At 35.7% G+C, this 19,088-nt stretch overlaps 1 protein-coding gene across 2 annotated transcripts in view; it reads left to right on the top strand.

Moving 5' to 3' along the window:
* Positions 1–19,088, top strand: part of CTNNA3 (catenin alpha 3) — a 493,584-nt gene that overhangs the window by 104,399 nt on the left and 370,097 nt on the right. The window contains exons 6-8 of one of the 2 annotated variants that reach the window (XM_062001247.1): positions 2,981–3,244; positions 10,223–10,426; positions 13,466–13,495. In XM_062001247.1, coding sequence (XP_061857231.1) covers positions 2,981–3,244; positions 10,223–10,426; positions 13,466–13,495 — 498 coding nt within the window. Of the gene's footprint in view, positions 1–2,980; positions 3,245–10,222; positions 10,427–13,465; positions 13,496–19,088 lie in introns of those variants that run through there. The other variant, XM_062001246.1, reaches the window with a different exon arrangement.

The raw sequence follows: 19,088 nt of genomic DNA, 5'->3' as shown, positions 1-19,088 counted from the left end.
GCTTGCATCAACTTGGCTGAAAGTTACAGTTTTATGAAGACAGTGGAGAATCTTCTTAGAGGTGGGGGGTTAATATGTAAGGCCAAGTCCTAAAACATTGACATGCCTTGTACTGTAGCACTTCATGTTTTGTGTATTCCTGCAAAAAGCTGATGTAGACAAACTCTGCCTACAGTTTATAGCCATACAGAGTATTTGATCCATCCACACAACAATATTTGAATAATAAAAAAACCATAGTTTGTGTTCTCCTGCTCCTCTTGTTCTGGTGCCAAATTTAATAGATATTTTAGTCTTATATAACATATTTTTACCTGTGTGGTTCTTTTGCACATTTAAGTAATGTCTTGTTGCATTCTATGCTGAAGTTAATACAGTATATTTGGGCAAGGATCAGTATGTACAGTATACCTATTTGAGTCCAACTTGCAGTGCAGCCAGATTTGACACACTGAAGGCTCAGACCTTTAAAAGTTTATGTCTTGGTTTGGAAACATTTCTAAAAGTGTACAAGTTATTCAAACTTAGCATAGTGCCCATCAACGTGTGTAGAACTGTGTGGTAGTTCATAGGAGAATAGTAACAGTCTGTTTGCAGTTCTCAAGTGATATGTTCTGTCAAAAGATGACTTAAAAGAAACTGTATAATTTGTTAGTGCTGCTTTCTTGTGTTTCCAAGTGGTATAGTCTAGTTGACAAATAAAGGAATTGGATGGTTTTTGTGTCTTTCTCTCCAGTGGAAACAACTTACAGACTGTGGGTCAATAATTTTTGTAGAAACTAGTAGTTCTGTTACTCTGATAATCCACATATGCAAAGATTTGACTGAGAAATCATTCAGTGGTGTAGGGGATTTTGGCCCTATTCCATAAGAGTAGAGTGAGATTATCACCTGTCTCTTGCTGCTCACATGAAAAAGTTTGAGGAATTAATTCTTCATCGAGGTAGCTCTACAGCTTCTTATGAGGTTGTCCAAGGCTCACAACTGAACAGTAAATGATGAATTTCGTGGCTCTAAACATTCTTTTTTAAGTGTTATTGAACAAAAGACTCTTCATAGGTGTATTTATCAGGACCACGACTCTGAAATTTTCCATTATACTGTGTGAACAAAACATTTTGTGTTTTAAAAGCACTAACATATTGAATTTTTTGGACTGTTTCTGGACATTGACTTGCTGTTACTAGCTTTATGCTACTAGCTTGCCAGTTTTGGATTTCTTATGAAACCCCTATTCCTGGTTAGATAGTACTGCTTTGGAGGGGAAAAGGTTTAGGACTTTTGAATTTGATTGTGTGCAGATGATACAGCAAAGAAATATATGGTTGAGAATAAGGCAGCTAGACTGAAGTTCACTAATTAGAACAAGAGTCTATGTTTAAAAATAAGTAACACTTTTTACTGAGAGTGCCCTGGATAATGCAGATGCTTTGCCAAGGTTGAGGGTACATTGCTATTTAGATTTGAGCATACTGAGCAAATAAGTAATTCCTTCAATTCATTTATATACTGGTATATTGAAAATGTAAAATGCAAAGTATTAATATACCTGGTAAAATAACTCAGTTTTCCAGTTCAGGTGATAAGCTTGTTACATGATTGTCTGCTTCTGCTCAAGGCTCCACTTCTCTCATTTTTTTTTTTTTGGTTGGTTTGTTTTTCACTGTATCCTGAGATTTCCAAGTTAGCCTGAGGAAGTAACATGCAATGCTATGTCCAATGCATATCTTGCAGTAAATGAGGTTTTAAAAACACAGGACTGGTTCATTTAATACTGAATGATCTTTTCCTCAGACCAAAACTTATAAACTTTATGCAGTGAGAAATGGATACTGTGATGCTTTTGTAAATAATGCATTCTGTGTCGTAGAGCCTGATTCAATACGAAGGAAAATAATTAGAAAGACTTCATCTTGCTTTAGAGCAGGCTGCAAGCAGTTTTGTATGCATTTTGTTATTCATTCATAGTGCCTCTTCTTATCATTTGAAGCTGGTGCCACAGGCTTTTGTTGTTCTTATGTGCTATTTTCCCTTCATTTCTTATTTTCCCCCAAAATGTAACCATCTCCTGTACCCAAGCCATTTTGCAAATATCTACTAAGATTTTTTTTCCAAAGGAACAAGGAGAGTGAGAAAAATGTCTAGAGTAAAATAGGATGAGACAAATGGCTCCCTGCAATTCTGATGGTATCTATATGATTAGTCCAAACTCCATAGCTTTCATCTGTCCAAATAACAGCTTCCATGATTGATTGCTAGAAACAGTTAAATCTGACTTGACAGTTTTGTTGAGCAGTGTGTTCCTGGTATGGGCTGAAGGGAGGCAGCCTAGGTAGGCTTTCTGAAATATTTGGGTGGAGGGGGGAGAAAAGTGTGGTAAGGTCTCTGAGTGTTTTAAGTGTGTACATAGAGGGAGAGAGGAGAAATAGGCAGTGGCACTTTAGAGATGGCTGCTCTCAAGCACTTTCTCCATTTCCACACCTTCCATGCTTCCCATTTCCCAGTAGTACAGGATTCTCATCCCTGACCTTATTCCTTTCTGCAGTATGGTCTGGTGGAGCAGAGAAGCAAACACAGGAAATTTGTTTAGATGCAACAACCACTGAATTCCTTGCTTAACCCTATCTACTCCTCTATCCTCTATTGTTTATGAAGACAGACATGTCTGGGAGAGAAGTCAGCTAATTTCCAGACTGGTTTTCTCCTAGCAAAATTATGCTTAAAAACAAGCAAAATGTGGACAGTTCATGATGTTGTTTTTAAGACATGGTAAAATTGGGGTTGTTTACACAGACTTTGTTTATTTATTGTGAGATAAAGATGATTCAATTTTAAGTACTGTTCAGGTCCATTTTCACACTCTGATGAATTTGACTTGATGTTTCCTTAAACAGAGTAAAGACAGAAAAAAATTATTTATACATGAGTTGTCAGTTTTGAAGTACTTTTGGAAATTAACAGAATGTTCTTTTGCTGACAGGATTTGAAATCTAGCAATCAGCGAGATGAAATTGCTGCAGCACGTGCATCCCTGAAGGAAAATTCCTCTCTCCTACATTCAATATGTTCAGCTTGTTTGGAACATTCAGATGTTGCATCCCTTACAGCCAGCAAGGATTCAATTTGCAATGAAATACAGAATGCTCTCAATGTAATTTCTAATGCTTCTCAAGGAGTTGAAAATAAAATGGGGCAACCTACATCTCACACAGCTACTCTTGGAAGTGCACTTGATGAGCTTGAGGTACGTAAACCTGTGAGACTGCAACATTTTTTGAAGAATGGGTTTTGTTTTACTTTGTTTTCTAAATTAACTGTTGCTATCATAAGTGACACACCTAACGACATTAGAAGCTCATGATCTGCTTAGTCCTAGTCTAAATAGTATCGCTCTTAATTATTTCATTGGGAGAGATCACTTCCTTCAGAAGAGTTTAGAATTAAGTCTTTATATACGTTCAGTATTTAGTTTCCTTCAAACAGCAGGGAAGAGTTAGTTCCAAGCATATCACTAATTGTGAAAACAGATACATCCTTGAATAAGTGGGCTGAACCCATGGGTTGAGTTTACAAGTTACAGTGATTATCGGATGACAGTGACTACTGTTATCTTGACTGCATTTGAACTAATACAACACAAGCTGAAGTCCTCTACTCCAAAATTTGTAATTAGGATTATTATCTAATTTATATAATTGAAGTATTTAGAAACCAAATTATGTTTTCTGCCTTTCATCAAATAAAGTGACATAACCAATACACTTTCATAAACTGTGCATTTCTACTGTTATTGAAGAAAATACTTGGAGAAAGTAAATTAGTCTGTACTCCTGACCTGATTCTAAGCTTTTCTATGCCACTTTTCCCTTTTCTCATGACTGCTTTGACTTTTGTTATTTTCCATTATCCTGATAAAAAAAAAAAAAAGACCTAATGTAGGTGAAATAGCAGACTGTATTTCTCACCTGATGCAACTGATGTAGGCCCAGGTCAACACAAGGAACGGAAGTTTCTAACCACACTTGCAAATATGGATCTTTTTGCTTGTAAATTCTTGGACTTACCAGTTCTCAGCTGTTGAGACTCTGATATTGTTGATGCATTTTCAGGAGAGTTGGTGTAATGAGTGATGATAATAGATTTTGTCTAAAATTTTTGATGAAAGGTTAGAGAAACACATTGACATATGACACACATATTGTAGTGGCAGTTTATTGATCAAACCAGATCTCTCAGTCATGGTCCAAGTTGAATCTGATGGTTTTTCCCTGCAGAGGAACAGGCATGTTACTTGTCATCCTTCCTTGCTTCTCTCACAGGGTTTTGAAATTATAGTTTGTAATCTATTTTATTAATAAATGGAAGGAAAAAAGAAACATTTAGGAGTAACATGATTTGTTGCAATGAAATTCATGATGACAAATTGCAAAGTTTATTTGAGAGCTATTATTTACCTTTTCTAAGGAAAAAAAAATTTAAGCAAAATTTGCCAGAATTCTATCTTTTGATTGCAGATGAGTTAATACAGACTGTGTATGAGCAGTACCATTTTAATGCTGTGGGAGTTTTTTTAAAAAGTGTAATTAAATTCTTCTTCTAAAATTTAAGTTTTGTGATAAGCACAAAAAAAAAGAAAAAAAAAGAGTCTTTTGGCTTGAATTTATTTTTATTAGGAAACATAAGAACGTAGAAGTCTGAGTGTTGTAAAAAGCCATTTGTTTGTGGGGTTTGTGTTTTTATTTGTATTTTTAATTAAGTAATGCAAATGGGACGAGCTGTGTAAGTTAGATAAAGCACAATTTATAGAGCATTCAAATTCTTAAAATTCTTTTATTAATTAGATGATTTCACTTTTCTTTTTTTACAGAATGTTCTATTGGCTTAGGACCTGAAATAACCCTTGCTCTATCTTGTTGAAAATATATGGCCATGAAGTAGACTGATGTAGTAAATATTCTGTTGGGAACAAATGTCATTAAAAGTTTATTGTGTGGAAATGTATCACCAAGCTTACTCAACAATCTAGTATCTAGCTGTTTTACAACATCATTCTTTCTTTGCTAGTGCTGATGGTATGAAAGTTATTGCGGATTTACAAGTGAGGAAACCACCAGTAAAATTAGAGCAGCTAACTCAGTAGATTTCACTGTTCAGGTTACAGAGCCCTGGCACAGGCTGCTCAGACAGGTTGTGGAGTCTCCTTCCTTGGAGGTCTTCAAGACCCGCCTGGACGTGTTCCTATGTGACCTGATCTAGGTGAACCTGCTTCTGCAGGGGGGTTGGACTAGATGATCTCTAAAGGTCCCTTCCAACCCCTACCATTCTATGCTTCTAAAGAGATTTGTCACAAAATGTTACAGGTCTTGCATGCCTGACTCTGTCAGCGTATTCATCTAATTTGTGGTCCTTTAATGACTATGGCTATCTAGCACATCAATTACGTATGAGATGCCAAAATACTGTAAATCTGTCCAAAATGTCAGATTAGAAGACCAACGAGGGAGAAAATTGGGATCTAGTAACTCTTTTAAAATGCTTGCTTAAGAACTCAGGTAGCTAACCACTCTTCAGACCAATTAAAGCAAAACTGCAAAACTCCTTGTTGCTTATCTGGTGTCGTCTGATTGGTTGAAAACTAGACCCATCTTTTCTGCATAGAGGCATAGTTTCAAATCTTTAACACAAATAAACCTGTCTTCCACATCAGAAATGTTTTTTCTGATCTCTGGAAACTGTCAGTATCTTAGAATGTGTTCCTTTGTCATTCCTAAAATATCGTTATGGATGAGTCTTTCATGTATAAGATTAGTTTGAAATTGTCTATTGGGTATAAACCAATTTTATGGAGTTTAAAAAAAAAAAGTAAATACTTAAACATTAATCACTAGTTTAATGCAGTTTTCCAAATCTATATCGATATGCTAGTTAGAAAAGTCAAAAATTTTTCATTTTAAATTTTGCTATGCCTTTGAGTGTAGCCAAAGTAATGAAGACCTAGATAATGCAGTCATTAAACTCTTGTCATTGAGGGAAATACAATTCCTGCTGCTAAGAAGTATTTTGATTCTGCTTTTAAAGTTATGCATTCTTAGTTAAAGAGGCGATTGCTGAAAGGGGTTAATTTTCCCTGCATCTCAAGAGTCCTTAATGACACTTCTTAACACTTCTTCACAGTTTCAGTTACTACATTTCCCTAATTTCCTGAAATGCATGCTGTGTTTGAGACAGATAGCAACTTAACTTCCCTCCAGGTAAATTGGGTGCAGTTTTCCTTTGCATTGAAGGAAGCTCTGCAAAGAGAAGTAGTGGGGGAAATACAGATGCCCCATACTAATGCTTTCAATATGTCTCTATCCTTGTGAACAAATGGCATAATGTTGATTTCATCCTTCCGGAAAAATATCTTCAGATATATTTCCTTCCTTCTGTGGACAATAATGTTAGAGAAAAAGGACACAGAAATCTTACTGTTTTAATTGCAGTAGAAAGGGTTCTAATGATGACATTAAGAGCTGGATTCCTGCTCCTATCAGGCCTGTGTCTAGGCATCGGCAATTAAGATGTTGCCTGCAAAAGCAAAATGATTTCCTATGCCGTTGCCTGGGAGGGCCAGTCTGGCTCCATGCAATGCCAGCAAGAGGTTAGGGTATGCGGAGCTATTTCAGACTAGAAGAGCAAGCCGTCTTCATTGTGTCCAAGTGCTTGCTTTTTTTTTTGTTGAGTTTAGTCTTCATGGCAGGGGCTGCCAGACTCTGGCAAATTTCAGTGTTTCTTCTCTCTTTCCTGAAGGAAGAAGAAGTTGGATTTTTTTTTTCTTTTTTTAACTGCTGGCTCCAACTCCTCACTCCTGCAAAAAGGATGAAAGAAAGCAGTGGAATCCTTGTTTCCATCGCTCTGTCTTTGCAAGTGGGCAAATTATCATTTCATCCTAGTTTGGCTTTGGTTCCACAGTTGTATGTAAGATTAATGTTTCCATCATCAACATATTTTTTATGTTTTTCAATTAGGAAATAATTAAGAGATACAAATAGTATTAATAGGTTGATTTTTATGGGTATATAGGTAGCCATGTTTTTTGTCCTAAAAATATTTAAGCCTTTTCCCTTCTGTTTGCATGTGAGCTCCTTTTCAGTAAGTTATGTGTATCTGGATAGGTGAACATTGGTTTGAGAAATTTATGGTTGATACTTTAAATCAGTCTGTGGATGCATCTGCTGAATGTATGTAAACACCTGACATAGACCATAAACCATTTTAATTTTTGATCCTGTCACTTACTAGAACTAGGACTTCCATAAACTTAGTTTTAGACTTTTTGTAGTCTCTCAGAATAGGCAACAGAAAATTGCCTTAGCAGTAGCACTGGCTTGATATTTTGTGATACTCTGCAGTGGTATGAAAATCTTAAATTCAACCCAAAAAAAAGGGAGACAGAAATTCACTAGTATCTTTTCTTTCTAGTCATTGCATATGGAGATTTGATGACTAGAGTTCATTTAGTCCCAGTTTACAAAGCATAACATAATCCTGGAGCTTTAAGCTCCAGAAGGTCTTACAGGGGTTGTTTAAAAGTGTTCATTGTCTACTGATTTTTAGATATATAAATAGGTAGGAAATGTGGGGCTAGACTGCTTTTGAATGAGATGGAGGACTTCAAGGCAGTGGAATAGTAGTGGAAGTTGAATGTTCAGAAACCTATATTTGTCCTGCAAGTTGCAAAATAAACACTTCTGTTTGAATGATACAGTAATGTAGAAAGAGCCTGCACTGGTTTCCTTTGGAAATATTCAAATTATGAAGTCAGATTTTTCTCTGTTTTTTTTTTTTTTTTTTTTCTGGAGAATCTCAAATTTGAGTTGTCTCGAAACAATTTCTTTATATTTCAGAAAAGATGGGAGGACTGAATGTGTAACAAAGTTGTCCTTTCCCTATGTCACATAGAGAAATTTAATAATAACCAGAAATAAAATTTCAAGGTGACTGAACTCCCCTTTCCTAGCTGTTTAAGCTTTTATCGTATGTTTTACCTGATGATGTTCTATTAGAACACTATCACTACACATAGAATTGCCTAAGCTAGGCATTACCTGATATTGTGATGTTAAATCTAAAAGGAAAAGATAATTAAAATTCTGCAGCTTAAAAGTAGTTTGTTTCATACTGGATAAGCACAAAGAACTTCTAATTTACCTGACCTAAATTCCACTTTATGGTATGTGGCATAGTTTTCTTGTTTAATATTGCTTCTGAAAGCTTGGAACCACATATGGATGTAACAGATGAATGGATTTACGTGGAATATAGGCTTGGCAATTTGCACCATAGTGCTACCATTTCAGATGTTCAGTTAGATTAAAAATTGCAGGTTTGAATTTCTTGAAATGCTGTAGCTCAAATGTACTTTCTCATTAGAATATTTGCTTGAAACACAAATGTAATGAATTGTATCACACAAAAAGATTTTTCTGTTTTTGTTTATCCTAGTTAGTGAAAGCAAAAGGACTCTCAGGACCAGCAAGATGCCCAGGGAACTGGAGCATCTTCCTTATGAGGAAAGGCTTTGGGACCTGGGGCTGTTTAGTCTGGAGAAGAGGAGACTGAGGGGAGATCTCATTAATATTTATAAATATATAAATGATGGGTGTCAGGAAGTTGGGACAACGTTTTTCTGTTGTATCCAGGACAAGGAGTGATGGGAAGAAACTGAACACAAAAAGTTCCATTTAGACATAAGAAGAAACTATTTTACTGTTGAGGTGAGGGAGCCCTGGCACAGGCTGCCCAGGGAGGATGTGGAGGCTCCTCTGGAGATCTTCAAAACTCGCCTGGACACATTCCTGTGTGATGTAGTCTAGGTGGACATGCTTTGTCATGGGGATTGGACTCTAAAGGTCCCTTCCAACCCCTACCATTCTGTGATCTGTGTCGTCTAAAAAAAAAAATTGCCAAACAAAAGCTACTATTTTGATTTTTGCTTACTTTCTGCCTGTTAAAAGTAGCAGCAGTGACTTTCTGCCACAGTGTGGGATTTTCTTAGACTAAAATTCAGCAGAACTACACTGTTCATGTAATCCAACTTCTCAGCTTTTAGCTAGCACTACTGTTTTTATGTTAAATCCAGAGATCATCCTGATCTCTGAAAAACTAAATTTCAGAGGTGCTGAACCCCATTTGAAAACAAAGCTGAGACTCTAGTCTGAGACTTAGATAAACCCCAGAATGTTGCAGCATAGTAACTCATACACAATGTTTAGTTGTACATAGATGTTACAAGCTTAGTCTAACATATATATCTGCTTTTTAAGAATTTACAAGTTCAATATACAAGACAGCTCCACTGCATGGGAGAATAAGGGAGTTACATGACCCTCAAGAAGTGTAGACAGACACAGGAATGAGTTTGAAAGAAAAAAATGTGGGTTTTTTTTTTTTTTTTTTACAATGGCAATGATAAAACTTTAAAGAGAACTTGGGAAGATGGAAGTTGCCTGTTTCAAGACATATCTTCTGTATGGCCATCAATATGGCAGTCCGACCTTGGTTCTTTGATTCCAAAACAGAGTTGATAGCTTTTTGTTGTTGAGTAGGATGTTGTGAAGATAATAGAACACATAAATACTGCAGTGGTAAGAATGTATGCATATTTATAACAGTAGACAAAGAGCATTTGTATTCCCAGAAGTGAAATGCCTTGTAGAAGAAGAAATGCCAGATACAGGTGTAGGAGAGATGGAAGCCAAGGGTGAAAAATTTTGACTGTCTTCCAGCAAAAGTTAGAAACGGGGGAAAGACTTGGAGACAAGACAGTTGTAGTCAAAAGATGTCAGCATGACCTGCAGGTAGACGTGATGTTGTTTTGTGTGTTCTGTGATTATGGACTTGTTTTGCTTAGATGTGAACCAACTCTGGCTGGAAAGCTGTGTTGCTGTCTTAGCACCGGGTTCAGGCCAGTAGGATTTGATAACATGGATATGGGCTTAAAACTAGTGAAATCTGAATGGCAGATCTGAATTGGCTTTGTCTGCAGAAGACTTGTATGCATAACCCCAGCAGGGAAGGCGGAATTTTTCATGGTGAAAAGTAATTTGGACACTTCAAGAGAAGGGGCTAGTTACAGGTCTAGGAAGCATAATGTCACTATAGTTCATGCAAGTGAAAAATAAAGGATTAACTTAAAGGGACTGACTTTTCTTTCCTTTCCTGTACTCCTAATATTTTACAGAATTTAATTATCCTGGATCCTCTTGTAGTGAATGAAGAGAAAATAAGGCCATCTCTAGAGAAACGTCTGGAAGCCATTATCAGTGGAGCAGCTTTGCTTGCTGATTCTTCCTGCACACGTGACTTTCATCGAGAACGCATCATTGCTGAATGCAATGCCATCCGCCAAGCTCTCCAAGACCTACTTTCTGAGTACATAAACAATGTAGGTAACCAGACTCTTTTCCCTTTTTTAATGGCTATTTTAGTGTATATTAGAACTTAACCTAGAATTAATGTAAATTAGTTTAACATATATTGACCTATTTTTCTCAACATGCTCTTTGAAAGGTTGAAAGGAACATTTTTCTCCATAAATCTAAGCAAAAGTTAAATCCAGATCTCCAGAATGATTATGAATTGCATTATACAGTCAGTGGGAAATGCTGTTTTGCAGACGCAATGTACACGTTTAGGTTGTTTTATGCTTATTGTGAACTCTCACTAGTACAAGACAGGTGTAATTCTTGGTAGGGAACAGTTTCTTCATAACGTCTCTTCATAGATCCAAGTTTTAAAATGTGCTTTCTATTTCTGTAGAATGCAACAGTTTAAATAATAATTTGTTAAAACATGATTAATCTATTGGCATCGTTTTAAAGTGGAGTGCACACACCACTACATTTGATCTGTATAAGGGCACCAAGCGACAGGTGTGAAAATGACTTAATTGCTGAATAAGAAAGCTGTAACTGCTCAGTAAGTCCAGCAGTCTGTTCGTCTGGCATGCTTATAGGCCAATTACTCTGCGAATTTTTTAAAATAATTATAGTTTGATTGTGTTTTAAAAATAGCTATTAAAAATGGATTTTGCACTTCCTACGTTTGGCAGTTAAATGATAAAACAGTGGGGACTCAGGTACTAATAATACGGGTACATGGTGTTAATGTGTGCTATATACATACTGTTCTTAACAAAAGATACCTCAAAATGATTCATCAAGTGCATGGACAGAATAGTTGTATGATATAGTTATTTGTTTCTTTTTTTTGAAAGCTGAAATTCCTTTGTATTCTGTAAGTCGTACCAATTAACTCAGTCCAAAGCTGTTCTAATGAGTCTGTTTTCTTTGTCTTATCCCATTGTTATTAGCATAATGAAGTGTAGGGATTAAATTTTTTCACAGATACTGTACTTTTTGATATTTTCTCTTTATTTATTGGGGGGCAGGTGGAATTTACAGATGATTTACTTCATTTTTTGTCAATTCAAGTTGCTCTTTCAATCCCCATACCAGTTAGCAATGCTTTCATATTTTTACTCAAAATTTAGATGTGCTTTGCTTTGAATGCAATGTAATTCTTGAACCTTTCTGGTGATGCTTTACACATGACTTAGCTATGGTTAGCTTGGAACGTTAGTCTTTGATACTTTCTTGGAGCAGATGTCTGTTCTAGAGTTGATCAGATTTTCTGTTAACTGGATGACAGTTTTAGAAGGGAAAGCATCGACCTTTAATGTTTGGACTGGATGATCTTAGATCTTTTCTAACCTAAATGATTTTGATTCCGTGATTCTAACCTGTAGTAGCCAGAGGATATGAGAGGATGCAGATGTAGTGTGATTTATTTTAGTCAAAAAGATCACAACGAGTTTGTTGCAAGGAGACTTTATGGGAATTCTAAGTCTTGCAGGAGGAAAAATTGTGATTATATTTTTTCTGTTTTGGAAATAATAATGATTTTAAGGTTACAGATGCAGACTAAGGGGAACAGAAGAATTAAGAAAGTCAGGAAGCAGTTATTTAAATATGGCAAAAAGGGAAAGTCTCAGATAATTTGCTGCAGAACACAGTGTGTGCACAAGGTGGCCAAGACCAAGAGGAGAGTAGAAAGGAAGAAGCACACAAGATTTAAAGGTGTAAGGTGTTATACTAGGGTTAAGTGACAGGAGTAAATTTAAAGCTTTTAATTTTAGTGCTCTTTATTTGTTCATGCCATTAATATTGATCTCAGTAGAAAAACTCTCAACAAGAATAGTTTATGGCTATTACTGGGACTGAATTCAATATGTTTTTCAATGAGAAGATTATCAGATGTCAGTTACTTTATTTCACAACTCTAGCTCACTGAAAAATAGACAATAGATCCAGGAGACAGTACTGATTTATCACTGTCTTCTGTGCTCTTCTTTTAATAATTTCAATAAGCTAGGACTAGGAATTGAATAAGCTATAAAAATTGTCAGCTATTTGTTAACATAGTAGAATTTAAGGACTAGGCTGTGATTCCCTTCCTCTCCTTGGGAACATTGTTGTCCTCCACAAGCAATCTAACCATCTATGTGATACTTCCTGTGAGTTCATGTGTATGTTGTCATCATGTATTTGTGCCCTATGCCCAGAGTGATGCAAAGAGGCTCAATACCACAGCTTGTGCATGAGAATGGACAGTTTTCTTTGTCCTCTATCCCTGAAGGACATGCTTTTGCTCCTGTCTTTGTCCTTATGGTGTATGGTGTGCAAACCATACCCAGTGTCATTTCAGTTCTCAATCACTCTGATGAGTTGTAGTAGTCAGCTGCTTGGAAGACCTTTTCTTTTATTTTTCTAGGTATGTGTCTATAATTTCTTGCTAGTATATTGGTTTGATTGCTTTCCTTAAAGCTTCTCCCAATCTGAGTGTTGCTATTGGGAACTACGATGCTTCAGAGACACCACACACATTAAGTTCCACCTTTGCAAATTTTCTGTAGCAACTGGTTTGCCAGTGAGCTGTATGAGCTACACTGACACTGGTAACATCCAGTCTAATATTTCTGGGTCTGGTGATAATTGTAGATATGGCTTGCCTGGTAAGTGTTTAGCTTTAATAGGATCATTGCCAAGGACCTGAGTGCCTAAATTCCGAGTTCTGCAATATCTGTTTTTTTTTGAAACTAGGCTTTGGTGCTTAAGCAAATGTACAGGAACTTAGGATTTAGCCCAAACTATTTGAAACGGTGTAAGGAATATAGATTTTGTTGTTCCTATTTTCTTTTTCTCAATTATTCAAACTCTATAATAAGCCTTAAGGACATCAAGGGAAATCATAAAGACCTACTGATGTCGATAACATTTAGATATTTTACTGAAATCTGTGAGAAGCATATTTTCATCAGATACTGCCTGCTTTTCACAGAAGCTCTATCACAGTGAGGCGATGCAATGGAAAATTAAGCTAAATATTCTCTATGCTAGTGAAGACCCACTGTATCTCCAAGAAGCTTTGTTCACAAAGTAATTCAGGCATATAGTAAATTGGAAATATATTTATAAATCTTCTGAAAGGCAACAATTTTTCCTCTGGTATTTCAGAATTATTTGTGTACTTTTATTGTCCTCTCTGAATTTTGCTCAGACATATGTAATTAAGGAATATATTTGCATTTAAGGACATCAAGTAACAGGAATCACTACTGTGAATTTGGATAGCTTATCAATACAGAATCATACTGTGATGGAGGGATAATAACATATCCACAGGAGCAGTCATTTTATTCTAGTAGTAAGCACTTAGATTTTCCTAGTGACAGGCTCTTGTCTTGCCTTTGCTCATCCTTTAAAATGGGAAGTTATTGAGTACTTTGTGTACAGCTCTACTAACACCATATTTCTTGAGTTCTGTGTCTGCTTTTACTCCCAGTCACAATAGGGATATGCACTTATCTGAGTGATTAAAAGCGATAATAGAGTTGTGATTGAGTGTGGGTTAAAGTGGCTGTTGTGTGAAGCAATTAGGATAATTGCAGGCACTGCTTTCTCTTCCTTCGTTAAATAGGAAGGGTATATCTGAATAATTATTCCCCATCCACCTGTGAGCTGAATAAAAGTCACTGGAAAAAAAAAAGTCACTCAAACAAGGCTGAAAAAAAGGTCAGATATATGTCTGATATACTGATGGTATGATATAGCTTATTTCTCAAATTAAAGTTTCCTTACTTTTGGAATGTTGTTTCATGATATTTAAGCCTTATTTTCTCAGCTTATTCTGGATATTGGTTGGATGTGTGTATATATAAATATCTGTACACATACACACTGTTGTTCATGCTGGGCCAGTGGACTTTATGCCTGTTCTGATAAGTCTGGATTTCATTCTAGTGTATTTCAAAAGCTTCTGTTTCTTATGGGGTTTTTATGATAAAGTTACCTAAGTTTTTGATTAAATAATTTCAGCAAATTAGTTTGCATTTTCATTGTCATTTTCAAAGTTTTTGCATATTTTCAAGACTTGCATCTTTAAGAATAGTTTAAAAGGAAAATCTGAAACATTGTGATCTGAAAAATATATTTATAAAACCAATATTATTTTCTTTTGAAATACACTAGACAAATTCATATTAATATCTCAACTATGTCAAAAGATGTGCCAGTGCCACAAAAGAATTTCTCTTGTTAGAAACATTTTGCAGAATATTTCGCACACAATTTACAGAAATGTATGACACTGCAAACTAGCAGAAACTCAATAATTTAGTCTGTGGTTCTGGATGTCCATGAGCTTCATGTGCTACAGGTGCTGCTGCTTGCTCTACCACAGCTGTAGCATGTGTGTGGCACTGCTGTTCTAAGGGTGGCATGGAGCAGTCAAACCATCCCTTCTCATACCAGTGGTGATTTCAGTCTCTTAATGAGACCCTTAAGAAAATGGAAGGAGACTAATGATATTTTTTACTTAGAGGCCAGATAAGTTGACCATGTTGTACATATTTATATTCTATATCTAGAGTACTGCTAAATCAAGCTCTGACCATCCAGGTAGCCTAAGGGCATGCCAAGTTGAGGCTGGCTTATAGATCTCATCCACTTTGTGACAGATAACATTGGACCACTCCAGGAATGATGCTTCATGGGTGACTAAGTAGTTGGTGGTAGATAGGGAAGCACCTGTATTGCATGTAGAGCATACTTGAATCTCACTAGGAATGCAACTGCTGGAGATTTATCTCCTTGTGTTCCCTGAAAGTTCTCTGAAGCCTGTCATTTTACCATAGATTTGTGTCCACAACTGCTGGATATGAGACACATTTGGATTTGAGGCATATTTGAATCTAAGTGTATAAATTGAAATCCTGTGAGGATAAGACTAGGAGCTAGAATTCCTGGAAGTTGGGAGACATCTGAGGGAGTGAGCTAAACTGTGCTGAGCCCCTGAATGTAAAAGTGTGCAGTACAGAGCCATGGGGAAAGTCCAACTGTGGGAAAAATAATAGAGTGGATAGTGGGATTTGTGCAGATGTATCTGTCCTGATTTAAAATTGTCATTGCTATTTACTTACTGGAATCTAAGTATCGGAAGTTCAAGACCAGAAAATGGATGGAAAACCATGTGTCTTTATTTATTGATTATGTGGTCCTGAGCCTTACCCCTTGTCTTAATTCATAAATGGGAGTCCTGTGGAATGCTACTGCCTTGCTTTATGCTCTGTAGTGAGTACTCTTCAACATTGGCTTCATGTCTCTATGAAGAGACTGCCTGTGATTGATAGCACTTTGTGTAATAATTTATTGCCATTCTTACTCTTATAGAGTGAAAGGACAAAGAGATACCTCAAGCATACAGGTATCTCAAACTTTATGATACTTGTACTTTTTGGTTTCCTAGATTTTTAACACTTCCCTGGATAGAGGGAAGACAAGACACTTTGGTTTATCATCACAGTGTTGCAATCTACCTTGCGTTTAAGTTATTTAATCTTGCACTGACTAGTGGATTTTTCATTTCAGTGCTCAGGTGGAATATTTTTGTAGTTCTGACAATTTGAAGAATGCCTCCAAAAGAGTTATTTCATACTGAAGAAAACACTTTGTTCATCTTAAAAAGAGAATGTTTTATATTTTTAATCTCAAGTATTTCCTGGTCATCTTTGTTAGGTATTTGCATCTTTGGAGTTTATTTTCCCTCAATTATCCCTATGCTATAAGTGGATTACTCATGGTTAATAATTTGTGTAAGAAAAGGCTGGTACGCCATAAATAAGAAATTAGGGTACAAAATATATCTCATAGCAGAGAAAATTCACGTTGCATTAATCCAATAACTGAACTTGAGAAAAAGCTCCAGACACTTTTCATATCTGCTACAGCTCTCCATGGTAGAGCTTATGCTCTCCATCCACGTAAGGGTTCACTTAATCTGTTCCTGTCAGACAGGCCTTAGAGAACACAGGCTATTTGAGAAAACATAGCATTTGCCCTTTTTAAAGTTTCACTAATTTACAGCTAATTTGCATTTTAGAGTAGGGGATATATAGTAAGCAGCCTAATATGAATAACTTTTATTAGTATGCTGAAAATGTATTTAGAAGGTATAATTTCCTTCATGAATACATTTTTCGTGACTTAAAAACTTAAACCTTCTTATCTCAGTACCTGCTAGCTACTGTTTATTCTTCTATATTCTGTATTGGCAGACAGCAGTACTACAGTCCTGTAGATCTCAACAGATAGCAGTACTACAACCAATCCATATATCATATACATATCTAAATTTGTGTGTTTTACCATTTTCACATTGTCCTTTTATGTTGTTGTGATTGGTGAAACTGCTGGAGGACATTACCAGTTCTGCTAAGGTGTGTGCAACTTTTTAAAGAGCTTCAAAATGTGGTTTGATTGTAGCTTCCAGTGAAATTGTAAATCTGTTAAACTCATAATTCAGTTTATTGATTAAAAAAATTGAAGAGCTATGGTTGAAGAAATGCATTTGTATATACAGCTTTGTACTTTTATGTATTTAGCTTGATGTGTCTCTAACTTGCTTCATGTAATGAAAATTATTCCAAACAATCATATATGACATAGCTGAAGACTACAGCAACTGTTTAGACTCTTGTTAAATATGTTATTTGTTAAATAATATACAGTTTGCTCCAAACTGTTGCCAGTGATGTCTAGGGAGATAAGAATATGGAACTTGTCCTTCTTGGTTCCTGAAAGTTTCTGTGTAATTGTTGTCTCGTTGGAGGACTGAGCCCGAACTTACCAGACTAAACTAACCAGAGACTGTGAAGAAATTCCGTGTTAAAAATCTTCCAGAACAGAATAGCTGTTGGTTATTCATGCAAGTGGTTGAACTGATTGACTTTCCAAAACTCCCTTTTCTGTGTTTCTGCATAGGAACATGAGCAGGGCTTGTATTCACATCTTTTTTTAAAAAAGAATGGATTCAAATACTCTTACTTTACTATCCTCTTCATATTAAAATGCTTCAAAAAATTGCTGTTCCAGAGAAGTTGAGAAGTCAGGTATAGCAAAATGTGAATCAGAAAAATTTCAGTGTGTGATGTGTAGGTGGAAAGTGTCATTCAGATTTTTCTTATTCAGGGTCTTTTTAAAGACTGTATTGAGTATTATGTTTTCAGAAAGAAAGATCTATTTCAGTAAAGTTGATATACCCATATGGCATATTTTGCTGATATTTATGCAGGAAAAAATGTAGTTTTCATAATTCTGTTGTCGACATTGGCTAAGTACTTAGTTCAGTTGACTTTGAACACTCCTACAGTGGGTTTTCTTGTAGTTTATATGCTATATGTGGAATTCAAAATTATTTTTCTAAATGTTAACTTCTGTCAAACATTTTTGTTTTAGAAGACAATTAGGTATGAACAGTTCAGGAAGAAGATTTTTAGTCTGCTTAAAAGACAAAGGTAGTCTAGTGAATCCCCCAAATAGATTTGCAGTTGAAAAATAAGCCACAGTTAAATTTACCTGATTATAGATGGTCTTAAAAATTTGCAGTAAACTGGGATCTATGCATGTGAGCCAGAGAAAGATAATGAAAGAATTTCTGTTCTGAAGCCCCGCTTTTCATTTAACGGTTCTGAGCCAAGCTATTTTGGGATTAATCGGATCTTAACTTAAGGCTTGCATTGAAGTAATGTAGCGTGATGAGCGACTCATAGCTCTGTAGAGGATGATTCAGTACAATCGTCAGTAATTTGTATTTGGTATACCTGACAGAACTGGAAATATATTGGGTTGTTGAAGACTAATTTTTTTCAGGGAACCTTCAATAAAGTTGCATTTTTCTCTCTCCAAGATGAAATAAATCCTTGATTAGCATAATAAGCAAGCATTGCAAATAAATATTACAGTATTTGTTAACATCTACCTAGCTGTTTAATTTAAAAGCTTTTTTTTTACAGTTCATGGAAAATGGTTGTCATTATGTGAGATTTTTCTCGACTAGTTTCTTATTTTCTGGATTGATTACTTATTTTTCTAAATGTTAGTGTGCATTTCTAGGAATGCTACTGAAGCCTTGGTGTTTCAGAATGCACTTTTCTTGGGTTTTATCATCTGCATGGGACAGATGCTTTTTGTCATCCAAATAAATTTCTAAATTTTACTCTGTTTCAAATTAAAGGTTCTTGTTTATCTAACAACTGTTATTAAAAAGTCAATCATTGATAATTTATAGAAATCTTAATAGAATATTGATATTGCAGACAAATGAAGACCAAATCAAACCTTTTGAAGAAAAACCTTTTTTTCTAAACAAATCCAAATGCCTTTAATTGTTTTCCTAAAAACCCCTTAGTTGCTAAGTATGTAACCTACATTATCCCCAAATATCCTGACAGTCTTTAAACACATGTTCAGTGTGATAGCATACTAGATTTTAAGTTTGACTTGACTGTAGTCTGACTTTGGACACTGTCTCCCATAACATAAACTGATGAAGTATGGACTAGATAAGCTGACAGTGAGGCGGGCTCTCTTTGAAAGAATTCGAGATACCTGCATAATTCTTAACTGACTTTTTGACTCAATTTCTTGCCCAATTTCTCTTTTTTATGAGGATTGTACAGTGGAATTTTTATGTGAAAAAGCTTATGATCA

Source organism: Colius striatus, chromosome 8 (genome assembly GCF_028858725.1).
Source record: "Colius striatus isolate bColStr4 chromosome 8, bColStr4.1.hap1, whole genome shotgun sequence".
Classification (NCBI taxonomy): Eukaryota; Metazoa; Chordata; class Aves; order Coliiformes; family Coliidae; genus Colius; species Colius striatus.
The sequence above is the reverse complement of the archived record's forward strand: the minus strand, read 5'-3'. Positions and strand labels throughout refer to the sequence as shown.